General features: G+C 53.1%; 1 protein-coding gene across 2 annotated transcripts in view; it reads left to right on the forward strand.

The window, feature by feature from the left end:
- SLC39A11 (solute carrier family 39 member 11) overlaps positions 1-12,720 on the forward strand; it is a 76,249-nt gene extending 63,529 nt beyond the window's left edge. For both annotated transcript variants that reach the window (XM_062616908.1, XM_062616909.1), the window contains exons 8-10: positions 9,478-9,576; positions 10,634-10,792; positions 11,096-12,720. In XM_062616908.1, coding sequence (XP_062472892.1) covers positions 9,478-9,576; positions 10,634-10,792; positions 11,096-11,174 — 337 coding nt within the window. In that variant the 3' untranslated portion in view covers positions 11,175-12,720. The remainder of the gene's footprint in view (positions 1-9,477; positions 9,577-10,633; positions 10,793-11,095) is intronic.
- Positions 12,721-15,895: the final 3,175 nt, after the last annotated feature.

Here is a 15,895-nt window from a genome sequence, read left to right on the forward strand (position 1 = left end):
CTGGTCACCATGGATGTAAGGAAGGGGAAGAGTGCATGGTTTTGTGGGTACGGTGTCTGACTGAGGCTTGCCCTTCCCCATCACGGACTCTGGACTGATGGACCATTGCATCTCCTACCACATCCCACCTGCCTGGTTAGCTCCTGAATGAAAGCTCCTATTTAGGGCAGCTGGGGAGTGGGTTGTGCTTGTGGAAGCGATGTAAACAGATATATTTTATCCCCCCCCCCTCTCCCTGCTCTGATGATGATGGTGATGTTTCCTCCACTGCAGCACAATGCTTCCCATTCATCAGCCCTGTTGCTGGGAATGCTGGCCTTGTTTTGATCTGTTGTGCCCACAGATTGTTTCCTGTCCAGCTTTGGTAAAACAGACAGAAAAGAGGCTTCGAGTTGACAGGCAGACTTTGACTATGGCTTGGAAAATATTATTTCATGGGACAGCCTGTGCCTCCCACGCTGTGTCTCTCAGGCTGGAAAAGGGAAAATAGGCTTGATTAATGTAGGGAGATTGAAACCAGGCAAAAACTTTATACTGTGTTCCCTCCGAATGAATGGAGATCATTGTGGTCTGAGAGACAGCAGAAGACACGCTGGGTGTTTCTCTCGTCCGCAATCTCTGCCTCTTGCTTCTGAATGGATCCACAGTGGAGCTGAGGGAGATCAAAACGTGGGGTTGAATCCCAAGTTCTTTATCACATCAAGGCTGTGCACAGAAACACCCAATGGAAAAAGCACTTCTGGATGGGAGGCAAGGTGGGGCTGCTCGGGGATTTCCATGTTTCCTGGGATCCCAGGAGAACGCTGCTCCTGGCCGGGTGCAGAACAAAGCCCACAACCACACAGTTGGAAGGTGCTTATTAAACAGCTTCTAATTAGCTCTCCTGAAGGTAGATGTACATTAATGATGAGTGGGGTAGGTTTCTGGAGGGCTTTTCTTTTGTGAATGGTGGGGCTCTTCTTGGCCATCAGAAGGAAGCTGGGAAGCAAGGTGAGCTTGAAGTGCGTCACCAATGGAGATGTTTGCAGGGCTGTGCAATATCAGGCAGCGAATCCCCCTCCCGAGGCCTTTGCAGCATCTCTGTCGCCTTGGATGGAGCTCCCCGGTGCCTGTTTGAAGCCTCAGCTGATGCTGCAGGTCTGGTTTGTTGTGCTTGGTGTGTGGCATAGGTGAGATCTCACCCAGCAGACATGGTGCAGGGCTGAAGGGACGATGGCCGTGTCCTGTGGAGCGGTGTAACCTCCCTTCCTTATCCTACTAAACAAACCTACACCACCGACAGGCAGAAGGCAGACTGACCACGGTGTCTCCGCTTCCTCCTGCTCCCACAAAACTCATTACTGCTCCAATAACGAACTCAGCATGACACCAAACACAGCAGCGGCCGCATCCTCACCCAGAGCAGCTTCACAGCTACCGATGGCTCCGTCATCCTGCATGGCCGTGTGTGCAGGACGGGCAAAGCAAAGCGTGGTGAGGAAGCTGTGTGGCCTGCAGTGCTTTTATTGAGCTGCCTTCAAAGCTGCCACGTGTTTTCCTCACTAGGAAAACATTTGTGCTCCTGCAGTGCCTGGGTAGTCTGTTGTCCTGCAGCCAGACCTGCTTCCCATCCTGGTGTGGCGCTGGGGAGTTAATCTGGGGTTTTATGGTGCTTTGCTGCTCGGTACCTGATGCAGGGAGATGCAGGCAGAGAGCAGAGACCTTGTTTTCCAGGGGCAGAGCACAACAGTTTTCCTGGTCCTTAAGAAACGTGGTAGCTTGGTTTGGTCACAGCAATCTGGGTTGCTGAGACTGGGTTCAGGGTGAATTTAAATCAGTGGGGGAGACTTCCCTGATGTAAATCGGGTCTCTGGATCCCAGCAAGGATCCTTGCTTGCCTGTAGCACCGCGGGTCCCCTGGGTGATGGATGGGTGGTGGGATGCTTGTGTCCCACCATCGAGCAGATGCAGGGGGAGCCCTGCCAAGCCCCCTGGCAAAGGGAACCCGTTTCAGATCAGGCAAGGTTCCAGCCGTAGCTCTTGGCAGCAAACCACGTCTTGAATTGGTTTACCTTGGCCTCGTGATGCTGGTCCTGCCTCCTGCCAGGATGGGGAGGTCAGGGTGGTCCATTTCCCCCCCCCCCCCCCCATCCCTGTGCTCTGGTGAGGGGAAAATGCTTTTTGGAGGATGCTTTGCTTGCTCTTTGAGTCTCACAAACGGGTGCTTGGCTGGTTGGGGCTGGTTTTCCATTGCAGGGCTGTGTTTCTGGGGGCAGCTGCTCTTTCCGAGGCTGCCAGAGGTAGCCGCTTTTGGCTGGTGATGCTGCTGGAGCACGTTGGTGCTGGCAGTTTGGTGGCAACACTTCATAACTTGAGCATTGCTTGTCCAAAATGGATGGGTTGAAAGCCCGTGTCAGCCTGGCCTCTGCTGCACCCCAGCTCCAGGGGGTGGATGGGTGCTGCAGCCTGGGTTTATTGCCCCAGGCTGGAGGAGGAGAAGACCTCCCATGTCAGCAGGGAGGTCTTCAAAGCCTGGCTGGGAGCCGGGCTGCTGGCTGTGAATCCCTCACTGGCTGTTTGCAGTGATTTACATCACTGTATAGCTTCCCCTCCTCTTCTCTCCCACTTCTTCCTTATCCCTTGCTCAAGTGTCTGGACCGAGGAGGGTTTTGGGTTTGATTTATACTACTAAGGAGAGAGAGCCAGCCTCCCAAACAGCATCTGGCTCTGGGGAAAGTCTGTGTAGTGGTTGCTTCCTTCTCTTTTTACGGTGGTCACTGCATCTGTCTGTACAACCTGAAGGACGGGGAACACCAAGAGCAGCTCCCACATGGAGCCCTTTGGCTTCTCACCTGCCTGAGAGGGAGACCCACCTCCTTCCCTGGGTGTGCTGTTGGCCAGCTGGATGGTTTCTGGCTAAGCTATGGCTGGGTGCTGCAGTGGTCCAGCACCCTGTGGTGGCCCTATGTTGGCAAGCTTTGATCTGCAAAATGCACCCGTTCAGTTCCTGTTCACCTTAAAATAAGAGAAAGAAGGCAAAGAGAAAAGAGCGGAGACAGAAAAAGCCATTATCCCTGTTTATCTCATCAAGATAGTGCCAAACAAAGCTCACTTTGAACACCAGCTTGGTCTTTGTGGCCCTGGTGGCCTGTTCCTCTCTTTAGCAGGTTTAAAAATAAACCCTCCGAGGAGGGGAAGCAATTTGAATGAAGACATTGTTAGTGTACACGGAGCAATAATAGGGCCTTTTATAGCTACAGCTGTTAGTAAATTGTTTAGTTCCAGGTTTTCAGGCTGCATAAAGGAGCCGCTCCGGTGCTTTCACGCTCTCCCTCAGCGTGTTTGAACAGCGATGCTGCAGGAGAGGGAAGGGGAGAAACTATTTTGGGGCTTTTAATTTTGCTCTTGGCTAATGATCCCCATCAGGACACAAACGTGGATAGGAGGGAATTGTTTGTGAGCCCTTCGATGGGCACAAATGGGGTGCTGAGCTCCACCAGGATGCCACTGCAGGGAGCTGGGGGAGGATGAGTGAAATACAGACATATATTTATCTATAGCTATAGCTGGGCTTTGATTCCCTTCAAGTTCTTTTCAGCCCCTAGCAGGGAGGAAGAATAGTGTCTTTATTAACTACACTCATCCTTCCTCCATTAAAAGCTCAAGGCTTTTGTTTCCTGTAAGTAATGGGGTTGTGTGTGCGGAAGGACAAGGCAAAAAAGTCCCTAAGAAATACCCCCCTAATCCATTCCCTGCCCCAGCACGTTATTTGCACTGAGATTTCCATGGCATGTGAAATCATCTGTGGGAAACGGGCTTGTGATTTGAAGGTTCATAGAGAAAAGGAGAGGGTTTGTGTGAGGCTGTAAACAGTAATTGGCAGGTATTATTGGGAATTCTTATAGGTGGGCCATAATCCCAGCCCTGCTTTTAGACCACCCACTTTCTGTTGTGATTATATTTAAATATATATGTATTTTAATAACCTTTATGAGGTTCTGTATCTCCCTCCAGCTCCAGCTCTACCCGAGATCAATGCGGCCACATCGTTAAATCCCGCTTTGTTTAAGGGTGTGCCTATAGGAATATGTACAAGTTGAAATGATCTGCAGCCCGATGGGCTTTAAAATCAAGTTAATGAGGTCTCACATGAGGGTTGTCTTCAGGTGTTTAAAAATGGTGCTTCTGATTTGGAGGGTTTTAACCAAAACCTGCTGGTGATGGTTGGAGTTGGATGGCATCTGTGGGTGGTGGTTGGACGGGGCTTGGAGCAAGCTGCTCTAGTGGAAGGTGTCCCTGCCTATAGCAGGGGGTTGGAACTCAATGAGCTTTGAGGTCTCTTCCAACCCAAACCAGTCTGTGACTCTATGAGTCTAAGATCCTGCTTTATATTAGGTGCTATGAGAGCAAGCAGCAGGACAAGTGCAATTCCTCCTGGATTGCATCTCCTGCAGAGGGGGTTTTGTTGGGAGCTGGGTCATATCTCCTTGTTTTGCAGATACCAGCCTGAGCTGGGGAAGGCTTGGCCAGATCCTGTGCTCACAGGTCCCATTGGCATTCTTACTGTGGGAGCAGGAGCCAGCACCAAGGCTCCCTGAGCCTTTCCTGCTGCACCGTGGGGTCGAAGCATGGAGAAAGGGAGAAGAGAGCAGGAGCGTGTGGAGCTCATGAAACGTGTCTTTGTGCTTCCCTGATCGGGGGAGATGTGAACTTTTACCCTGTGCGTGAGGCTGACTCATAAATCAAACCCTTACATAAATAACCGAGAAGATAAGAATAAAGATTTTAAACTCCCAGAGGAATAAATAGTCCCTGGATGATGGGACCCTCCAGGCGATCGGGGGCTGGATACGTGCCTGCCCTCGTGGAACAACCACCCGTGGTTCCCATCATGTATTGGTGTTGAGGGGTTGAACTTGCTCTTGCAGCAGCCACTGGCATCAGGGCATGGCCCAAGGGGGTGTCCGAGCTCATGTCCTTCTGGCTGAGCCCCCCCCCCGGCTTTGCTGGGATGGGGAGGAGATATTCCAGCCCTATGGGACATCCAAGCCTGGTACTCAGTGTGGCAAACCTCACATGCGCTGCGGCTCTTGTGGGGTGTTCTGCAGCACCTCTTCTATGGATTTGTGTTGGGAATGCTGGAGAGTTCCTTGCTCCTCAGCTCAAGTTCACGTCCCGGTCGCTGCAGTCAGAGGGGAGAGCAGGTTTTATGACTTTGAACTTGGTTTGTGTGCCTTTGGGATAAATTAAAGGTAAAAATTCCTGAGACTGTAAGTGTTCCCTGTGCGGATGCAGAGCAGTGTGTGCTTGAGGCTGGCGGGGGGCCAGGCCAGCAGATGTGACACAGAGCAGGCAGCAGAGCGCTTAGAGCCCAGTGGTTGAGTGGGAAGAGGTTGAAAGAGGTATGGAAGTGGCTACTGAGGAGCAGAGCTGCAGGGCAGATGCTTACATTAGGATGTGACTAGCACATGTGGCTCGAGCAGGGACCCAACAGGAGCTTCCCCGCTCCCAGGAGCTGGCTGGGGCACACGCTGCATCCCCTGACTGATGGGGACACGCATTGTTCCACGTGTTTCTGTGTCCTCATGGGCAATGGGGCTGGTGGCTGCACCCCAGAGGAAGAGGCATAGTAGGTTTACATCCATTTCTTTTTTCCTTATGGGATTTGAGAGGTTGAGATGAAAGTTACTGCGTTATCCAAGGGCAAATCTGCTTGAGTAGCATCCTCCACCTGCTTTTGCAGGAGCAATCTGCTCTAGTGGAAGGTGTCCTTGCCTATGGCAGGGGGTTGGAACTGAATGAGCTTTAAGACCTCTTCCAACTCAAACCATGGTGTAGTCTTTAAAATACCTAAAGCAACGACTCGCCAGGAGCCGGGGATGGACCAGGCTGCTCCTCGGGGCGAGACCGTGGTCCATTGGCATCGGGGCCGGTGGAGAGGATGCTGCCAGCCCTCTTGTCCCTGCAGCTCCCATCGCGTGAGAGCCTCGGGAGTCTCCGGGCCCTCGGAGCGGTGCTGAACAGGTCGGGCAGGTACGGGGAAAGGCTGCGGGCCCCGTGCTCACCGCTTCCCACCTGCGGGCCCTGATCAAACACCTCGGCGGGCGCCCGAGTGGGAGCCGTGATGTAATCTCGGGAACCCCAAACAATCGGCCCTTTCATGGCAAGGCGATAACAATCAAAACAGTATGTAAGGGCCTGCCATGCAAGAATACACATGCACATTATACACTGGAGGGAATTGAAAGCCGTCGTGAAAAGGGGCTTGTTAAGAATATGTAGCCTGCTTTCATAATCAGTTTGTAAAAGAATAGGCCCTTGAAAACAAGGGTTTAGGCTTATAGAAGGCTTTCTGTGCCTTGACCTTGCAAATATGCAGAGATGCCAACTTGGGTTTGAAAGTGAACTTGGAGTCCCGCAGCGTGGTGCCATAGCGGTTGGCAGGAGAGCCGGGGGTAGGAGGTCCGGCCCCAGTGTGTTCCTGGGAGATGGAGGAGTTTGTCCCTGGTGGGGTTCCACCAGGATACAGGGTTTTACCTGCTCCTCTTTAAAACTGCAGCACTGGGCCCTGCTGCAACGGGGATCAGTCAATGCGAGGGCAGCCCCATCCCAGCATCGCTGGCGCGCTGCAGAGCATACATGAAGGTGGTATGTGTGCTAGGGGCCTTTCTGTTCCCAGGTTGTGGAGGATACAGCTGTTATCACTGCTGGTTTGCAGATGGGGAAGCTGAGGCAGAGAGCTGGGGAAGGTAACACGTCTAATGCGTGTTGGCTCCTTGTTCCTTGATGCTTCCAAGGACACTTGAGTCCTTATGCCCAAGTGGAGGAGATGCCCAATGACGTTCCTGTGTTGGCCAGGGTGGCAGAGCTGCATCCCCAGGCAAAGTCTGGTGTGGTTTTTCCTGGACTGCCCTTTCTTTAGCCCAGTTCATGTTTATAGGTTGGGGATGAGCCATAGGGTATCATTCTTACCTGCAAAATGTCTTGTAGCTGGGGTGGCCCATCAGACAGCATGGGATCTGCTTCTAACACCTCCCTAGCAGTTATTCCCCACCTTCCCCCTTTAGAGACCCTCATGCCTCTAAACATTCATCCTGAGGGCTGTCCCTCTGCCTCCCTCCCTGTTGTCACCTCCTCGGTATCCCGTATCTCGCCGTGGTCACCCGGAGGTTCGGCTCCCCTGGGCCGGGCAGTTCCAGTCTGTCTCTGTGCATCTGGTTTACAATGTGTTTCTTTGCAGTCGGGGGAAGCCTTCCAAGAATCCCCACCTATTTCCGTAATAAGGCCGCCTTTGTTTCCCTCGTACACAATGCAGCTTTGATTCGGTCGCTTTCTCACCAGCCCCGTTGCCGTCGGCTCCACACGGGAGCTGCGGACAAGGTGTGAGGTGAAGGGGGAGAGGAACAGCCCTTGGGATGGTTTTGTTCCACGCTTGGGGCATCACAGGGAAATTTCCCCTGCCTCCAGCTCCTGGATGTCTCCCAAGATGCTGCTCTAGGCAGTTGAAGTGGAGGTACCCTTCGTGCAGTGACCCGAGGCAAAGCAAATAGGAAGGCTTATGTGTTCCTGGCCTGCATGTTGTCGTGGAGTTATCCTCATCCTGATGGGATTAGTGTCCTGGGAAAGGCTCAAAAGGCCCCGAAGTCCAAGAAATGTTCAGGCAGAGCTGCAGTGGGAGGGAGGGTTGAGTGGTCCTAGGGATGGGGGAGCATGGTCTGGGTGAGCAGAAGACCTTTGTGGGGACAGGGAGGGGACTGGAGGCCAGGAGATGAGATGGGGACCTTCTCAGCATGATGCTGAGCCTGGAAGGGCCTTTCTGCCCATGGATATCCCGAGGGAGGAGTGAAAAAATGGGATGCGCTGCATGGGGCAGGCACTGGGTCTCCAGTGGCCCTTGCTTCTTGCCATGCCGCATGCGAAGCTTTGTGTGCTTGTGCCTGACTCCAGCACCCAGCCAGCATGATGCCAGCACCTTTTTCTTGGGGAAACAGGTTAAAATCCTGACGTGGAGGGGGCACACATCGCTGCCTCCCTGCTGAGAGCTGGGGCAAGTGGGTGACCTGGCCCCATGGGTCCTGTTTGATGCTGAGCATCCCCATTATGCACTCTCGTTCCCCTTCCTCCTGTCCCTTGGGGCTTGCTGCAGGGCAAGGGGTCAGAGTGGGATTCCCTCCTCCCGGTGGGACCGGGGCAAGGAGGGGCTCCCAGCCTCCCTGTACAGACCCTCCATTCACACCTCCCTCTCCCACCCCATTAATTTGTTGTGGTCGGGGCCAGTAATAGCTGCTTTGTGCGGAGGCGAGGGAAGGAGGAACAGAGCCCCGCGCGCAGACAGCGGCTCCAGTGTTTTCTCAAAGGGATGCTTTTCCCCCTTCGTCCTCTCTCCCGCTTTGCCTTGAATAATGTTTTTGATTGTAATGGCCTGTCCTGGTTAGGGAAAGCCGCAGCCTCTCCCCCTTCCCCTCCCCTCCTCTGTAAACCCTGGTAGAAGTTTAAACAACCCAAGAGAGGTTTTTCTCACCGGTCTTATTTTACTAATAGGAAACAAGTGTTTGAAGCAGCAAAGGCGGCTTTCAGCTGCTGGCAAAGGAGGAACTGACCTTGCAGAGAGGTGCTGGGGTGCCAGTCGGAGCTGTGGGCTGGGGCAGGTCATAGCCCAGCACCTCACGGCTGCAGCTTTGACACCCCCAGTGTCCCAGACACACCGACGTAGGATGGGAGAAATGCTTCAACTATGGAACAGGTTCTTATTTGCTCTCATGATGCTGCTCAGCCTCAGGGGCACATGGCATAAAACCTGACCCTATTTGGTGATTGTGACGGTTTTGTTCCTTTGGTGAAGGAGAAAATTCCATATCCCAATTTCCTGGTTTTCAACAAAAATCCAGAACTCCAGCTGAGCTGGAAGGGACCTGGAGCAGAGGGGAAGGAGACCTTAGAGCAGTCTTCCAATAGGTAAAGGGGTCTATAGGAATTCTGGAGAGGGGCTTTTGACAAGGGCCTGTGAGGACACGAGAAGGGGGAATGGCTTTAACCTGACTCAGGCTCCCCATGGCTGTAAGGCTATGGCTGAGGATGGTGCTGGTGAGAGCAGGGCAGGTGATGGGAGAGGGACCGGCCACCTCTGGGACTGAAGACCCCCAAACCCACGAGCCTGGGGCTGCTCCACACACCCGGGTCCAGGGATGCCGCTGCTCCTGGGAAGCCTCAGGCTGGAAATACCTCATGGATTCTCCCAGGACAAGTCTCTTCTCCTCCATCTGGTCTCTGTTGCTCCCAGGGCTGGTGCTGAAGCTGATGAAACGCTGTGGAGCTATTTGAAGATGAAGTTTGCTGTGTTCATGTTAAATATTAGCATGGCTACCCCAGGGCTAGGTGTGCTTCCATTCAAAAGCAGATCTCTAATAATGTCTTTTTTAATCCAGCTCCCTGCAGCTTACCCCAGGCTGTGCTTTTCACCTAATGTATATGTGTATTTGTGCTTTTGTGTGTGGGTAGGAACTTGGCGATCGGGATTGGGATTCAGAACTTCCCGGAGGGCCTGGCTGTCAGCCTGCCTTTGCGTGGTGCTGGATTTTCCACATGGAAAGCATTCTGGTAAGCTGAGCTCCTCTTCACCCATGAAGAGCCCTCCACCAGCAGCTCCTGATGAGCCTATAGATTTCTTTCCGTATCCATCTGCGTTGCTCCATCATTAAGCTGCCCTTGGGATGGGCTTGCTCCAGACCTGCTAGGTCCCCCTTTGGCATCGCAAGAGCTGCTGCTGGGAATGCTGCTGGTTTCCAGCTTTGAGGGGCATGGTGAGTGCTACCCTGCTCCCTCTGCAGTGCCTAAGCTCAGCTCTGAGCCCCCAGCTCCTGGGGGATGCATTGGTGATCACCCCATCCCGCTTCATCTGCCCACAGAGTGCCTGTGGTGAGCTCCCAGATCCTGACCTAAAGAGTTTTTGGGGGTTTCTCATATGATTTTGTTTCATTTTTCTCTCACTTCACTCCGGGCTGGATTTCAAACCCACTCTTTGGCTTTCCTTTTCCCTTTTCCCAAGGTGGAAAAGCCAAGGGCATGAACCCTGCAAGCACTCAGCCCATGCACGTGTGCTCGGCCGGGTGATGGATGAGGAGGGCTTGGAAACGGCTCCCACCAAAGCTTTGTTTTCTTTTCCTTCCACCCACCTCCAGTGCAGCCGATGCTGGGGCTTGCACCGGGATTGCTGCTGCTGGGAAGGGAGTTCCCGTGGTCCGGGTTGTTAAAACACTCCTAGGGGGAAAGAAAACTGAGGGGGAAGAGCGCAGTTTCATCCTGGTTGAGGCTGTGGGCAGATGGCCAGTCTGGGACTGAGTGATGCTGGTTGGAAGTGTTTCCTCCCTGACCCATCTCTGCTTGTGAGCTGGATCCCCAAATCCCTCAGAGCTTTTCAATGGAAGGAACTGGATTATACCTTAATTCCCTTCCTGGAAAAATCATCTAGATTAGGTCAAATCACCTTCATTGCCCGTTTAAAGCAGTCCATGTGGCTTGGCGTGGAGTGGCTGGGTGGTGACCTCCTCCTGGATGTGGTAGCATTAGGGAAGACCATGGGGACAGGGAGCTGCAGAGCCCATGGAGGGCTGTGCCATCTTGCCCCTGGTTGCTTTTTAGTCTCTGTCCTTTGCAGGTATGGGCAGCTGAGTGGGATGGTGGAGCCCTTGGCTGGCATCTTCGGTGCCTTCGCCGTGGTGGTGGCAGAGCCTCTCCTCCCCTACGCCTTGGGCTTTGCTGCTGGAGCAATGGTCTATGTGGTGATGGATGATATCATCCCCGAGGCACAGACCAGGTGAGACCCCCTTGGTGACTGGGACTAAACCCCCATGGCAAGGGTTGGAACTGGGTGAGCTTTAAGATCCCTTCCAACAAAAACTATTCCATGGTTTCATGATTGTCCCTGGCAGTGTTCAAGGCCAGGTTGGAAGAAGCCTTGGGTGAGATGCTTTAGTGTGAGGTGTCCCTGCCCATGGCAGGGGGGTTGGAACTGGATGATCTTAAGGTCCTTTCCAACCCTAACTATTCTATGATTCCCTCATCCGAAAAGTCATTCCCGGCTCCTAGGAGCTCACACCTCCCCCTTTTCTCTCTTCAGTGGCAACGGGAAGCTGGCATCCTGGACCTCGATACTGGGATTTGTGGTGATGATGTCCTTGGATGTTGGGCTTGGATAGGACAATGCTCCAATCCCCAGGAGAAGACTTCAGAGCCATTTGTGCAGCGGCGTTTGGAACTGGACACACGATTCCCTCTGGACTTCTTTTGTATATATTTTTTTGGATCTGGCTTGGTGTTGATTTCCTATAATTTTATATCTCTTCCTCCCCTCCAATGTCATGTCAGTGGTTTTCAAAGCACAAGTACGGCTGGTTCCTCGCAGATCCTGGTTTCCTTTCGCCACCAGATGTTCTTGTCCTCTTGGGGAGGTTGTCGGATGACACGTTGGCTGGGCTGCAGGTCACCCTGTCCTTCCCTTCCACACTGGGCCGGCTGCTCCGAGTCAGGTTGCTCTGGGTTTCGATCATCTGTGTTCTGTAGAAGAGAAGAGATTCGCTGTCGTGTGTTTAAGCTGGTCTGTGGGTCAGAACAAGGCATTTGAGTGGAGCGCGTTCCTTAGAATCCCTTTAATTTGAAAGGCAGGTGAAGGCGTTAGGGCACATAGAGCACTCTGTGGGATCGAGGTCTCCTGTATCCTGCGGGTGCTTGGGAATGTTTTAGGGTATTTGGTTTGATGGATGCGAATAGTCCAGGCAAATAAATCAGAATTTTCTTGGGATGTCTCTGAAAGGGAAATGTCATTTTTGCTTCAATTTCTCTCCTGTCTGGGGCATTGAGCCAATGAATTGTGTCTCTGGGAAAAAACCAAACGGGAAAGGGGAATTGTGTTTTCTAGCATGTACTCTTTGAAAGGCAAGGTGTGGTCATCCCTGTCGTTGTCCAAGTGCTGCCTGACCAGTGCACAGCAGGATACGTTTCCATGTGGGCCTGTGACTGTGTCTGGCCTTATCAAGCGATGGCTGGTTTGTGGTTCTTGGTTCCAATGGTCCATAAGTTCCCCAAAGCCAATGCAGCGTTTTCCTGGCCTGTTACTCCACAGAAGAGCTTGGAGCCGAATCAGGAGTGTGCCGGGAGCTCTCGTCTTCCTGAGCAACACCAGGATGAAATAATTCATCAGGGGCAATTAATGATCCTCCCTGAAGAGCCAGAAACACGCAGTGTGTGTAGTGCCTCTTCCCCCTCTGCTTTCCAAGCATCTTCTGGTGAATGGTCATTCCCAGGCAGGATCAGTCCCGTCCAGGCTCAGTGCCTGGAGCACGCTTGAGGGATGAGCATGAGTTAGAAGGATGCTGGAAACCAAACCTCCTTCTTTGCAAAGGATGCTTCTATCTCCAGTCAAAGCGGGTTCATTCAACCCTGAAGCAGGAATAACTGGATCACCTGGCTGCTGCTGGCATCTCAGTCCCCCCACAGCCATGGGGCTCTCGGCGGGGGTCACAGATCACCCTTTGGTCCTGCTGGAGAAGCTGCTGGAAGGGCAGCCAAAGGGAACAGGCACGAATAAACTAAGCTTGAGCCATGCATCTTTGGTTCTCCTTTTTGTTTTGGGTTGGATTTCATTTGTACTTCATTTGTGTGTCACTCTGGATGATACAAAACTACTGTTTGCCAACGGATTTGACCTTTTAACTGTGATTGGTTTCAATAAATGGGAAATTCAGAGTTTGCACTGATTTATTTTAAGGCCATAAACCCTTCCCTTTGCTTCTCCTCCGTCTGCTCTGCTACATTTAATTTCTCCAGCTTAATTCCTGCCTTGTCAAAGGTCCTGCCTCTCAACCAGGAAAGCAGCATCTTTGTACAGCTTTTAGCCTTCTGTTTTCAGCCCAAAGCCTTCACCTGAGACTTAGAAACCTCAGGGGTGCCCATGGGTCAGAATGGCTCACAGACTGTTGGTGCAATTTTCTCATTGGATTTTTGGCATGTGGTAGTAAGTTGGTACCCAAACCCCCACATTATACATTTAAAGGCAGCCTTCTAATGGGATTGCTGCGAGATAATGTCATGTAAAGCATTTAATCCTGCTTGGATGTAGCCAGCCGAGGTAATTATGTGCATTGGCCCCTTAGGAAGCGAGTGGGAAGGGCGATGCAGAAAGCACGTATGAAAATCCTCCGTTGCTGTTTGTACCCTGGAGGTGGATGAAATTATAGATGTGCTCCTTGGTATGATTGAAAAGCTGGCTGGGGGCCAGGCCTGAAATTACCCATGGAAACACCGGCTGTCAATGGGAAGGGGGAGCTCCTGTTGCCTTTGATCCAAACTCCACCTTCGCATCGCTGTTAAGTGAAATGGGGAGAACCCCCCAGCCCGCAGCACCCAAGGGCTTACCCTCGTGGTGAGCACACAGGGAGGGGTTTTCTGGCTTTCCATCCTTCTGATGGGTGGCACTTGGCCTTTGGAGGGGCACTGCAATGGGTTGAAATGTCCTTTGAGCCCCTGGCAAGTGTAGCATTAAGTTGTTAGCATCAATGCTGGTGATTTCTCTCCCCTTACTCTTTCTTCAGTCAAATTCAAAAGCTTTTGATTCTTGGGGTTTATCTTAAAAGGGAAAAAACCTCACACTGGTGAAGGACAACTTAAACTGTGACTGCTCTTCATCTAAAAGCCTCAGACCCCAAAGGGTAAAGAGCAAGATCTGTTTCTAAACAGCACATATACGTGCTCTTGCAATGGGGTTTAAAATTAACCCAAAGCCCCACTGTGGCCTGTGTGCTGGTGCTTCTGGGGCTGGTTTGGGGTTTGGAGATGGTGACCGAGGGTTTCACTGGGAAAGGGGAAAATCCCCCAACTCTTCTCAGCCCTGAGGTGGCTGCTTTGGGCAATGGGTAAAGCTCGGAAGTGTGTGTGAGCACACGTGCCCTGGGCATGGAGCTGGTGCTTGGAGAGCTGCAGCATCGCCCTGTGAAGAAGCCCAGCAAAGCAGCACTGGGTGTATTTTATCACAGAATCCCAACCTGGTTTGTGTTGGAAGGGACCTTAAAGCTCCTCCAGCTCCAGCCCCTGCCACGGGCAGGGACCCCTTCCATAGAGCAGCTTGCTCCAAGCCCCTGTGTCCAACCTGGCCTTGAGCACTGCCAGGGATGGGGCAGCCACAGCTTCTCTGGGCACCCTGTGCCAGCGCCTCAGCACCCTCCCAGGGAAGAGCTTCTGCCTAAGAGCTCATCTCAGTCTCCCCTCTGGCAGGTTAAAGCCATTCCCCTTGGCCTGTCCCTACAGGCCCTTGTCCCAGGCCCCTCTCCAGGTTTCCTGCAGCCCCTTTAGGTATTGGAAGCTGCTTTTCTTGTGCTTTTGTTTTAATTTCAGATGCTGAACACCGAGATGCTGTCCTGTGGATGGCCATGGGCTCAGTGCCCAGCTGGCCCGTTAGCAGCTGATGAGCAGACAGTGGAGGAGTCCATGGGGAAACTCCTCTTCAACCAGCATCAGGTTGTACTTACGACTAAGTGGTGGATGGAGAGGCTGTGGATAGCTTGGGTGAGTGGCACCGTACGTGTGTTTGCCGGAGGATTAGGGCTTTGGAGAGGAGGTTATTTGTGGCTATGAGTATGTAAGAGAAAGCATTGAGCTTTCCTTTGGGGATGCAGCTGATCCATCCCACCCGGACCTGCAGTTCAAGGAGAAAGCACCATTCCCTTTCCTTCAGGTAAATCCCACCTTTCTCCACGCAGTGCCAAGCAGCACGTGGCCGGCACACAGGCTGGCACCATGGCACAAATGATGCCGCCTTTGTTGCTGCTCCTTCTCCCTGCCCAGCTCAGCTCGCTCCCGGTGGGTCCATGGCTCCGGCTGTGCAGCCGCGGCAGGGGAACCTCTCCTTTGCCCCCGCACGGCTGTGACCTGGCTCACGTCGTGCCGTGACTCAGGGAGCAGGAATGGACGGGTGGGTCCCGGCGGGTGCCGGGGCGCTCACCGGGGCGCAGGGGAAGGCGGCTGCGGTTTGCAAGGGCTGGGCAGGGACAGGCAAAGCCCGAGCGAGGGCTTTGCACGCAACCGAACAATCACCCCATTATCAGGGCCCGCGGCGCCAAACAAAACACGGCTCCAAACCTCACTCGGGCTTGCGAGATGCGCGCCCTGGGTAGATCGCAGCACCTGAGTCATTGCTTATAAAGGGATGGATTTCACCTCCCGCCCCTCCCCTTAGGAAAGAAACAATCCGAACCCAAAGACAAAACGACTCCTATTCTTTGTCCGCGGGCTTTGTTGTACTTGGCAACGGGGCTGCAATTAAAACCCAGCCGCTCTCGTGCGCGCACGCAGGCAGCAGGCTCCGAGCAAGCGAACGGCTCCTCTGCTACCAAGGGCTCGCTCAGGCACCCCAAACCCACCGCGCTGGCCCCTGCCTTCATCAGTCCCACCGGGGATGCTCCAACCTCAGGAGCAAGCCTGGTTATGGGGGACAGGAGGGAAGAAAGGGAATTTCGGCTCAGGGTGCCCTTTTCCTAAGGCAGATGTTATGGGGTCGTTTTGTTTCTAGAAGAGATATAATGCCAGTCTCTTTTTAGGTGTACATTGGGCTCCCTAAGTGCCTGTGTTTAGTATCGCATGCTCATAGACCTAAAAAGTAGTGTGTGTTGGAAAGGACCTTAAAGCTCTTCCAGCTCCAACCCCTGCCACGGGCAGGGACCCCTTCCATAGAGCAGCTTGCTCCAAGCCCCTGTGTCCAACCTGGCCTTGAGCAGTGCCAGGGATGGGGCAGCCACAGCTTCTCTGGGCCTCCTGGTTACCTTTCTCCTGGTTGCTTTACTTAAACGTCCTTTGAGCTGACTGTGGCAGGGTGGTGACTGCAGAAAGGTTCCTCTGTGCCAGCTCAGAGGGACGGTTTCTATGTGAT

Source organism: Pezoporus occidentalis, unplaced genomic scaffold (assembly GCF_034315485.1).
Source record: "Pezoporus occidentalis ecotype Australia unplaced genomic scaffold, CSIRO_AGI_Poc_V1 ctg190, whole genome shotgun sequence".
NCBI lineage: Eukaryota > Metazoa > Chordata > Aves > Psittaciformes > Psittacidae > Pezoporus > Pezoporus occidentalis.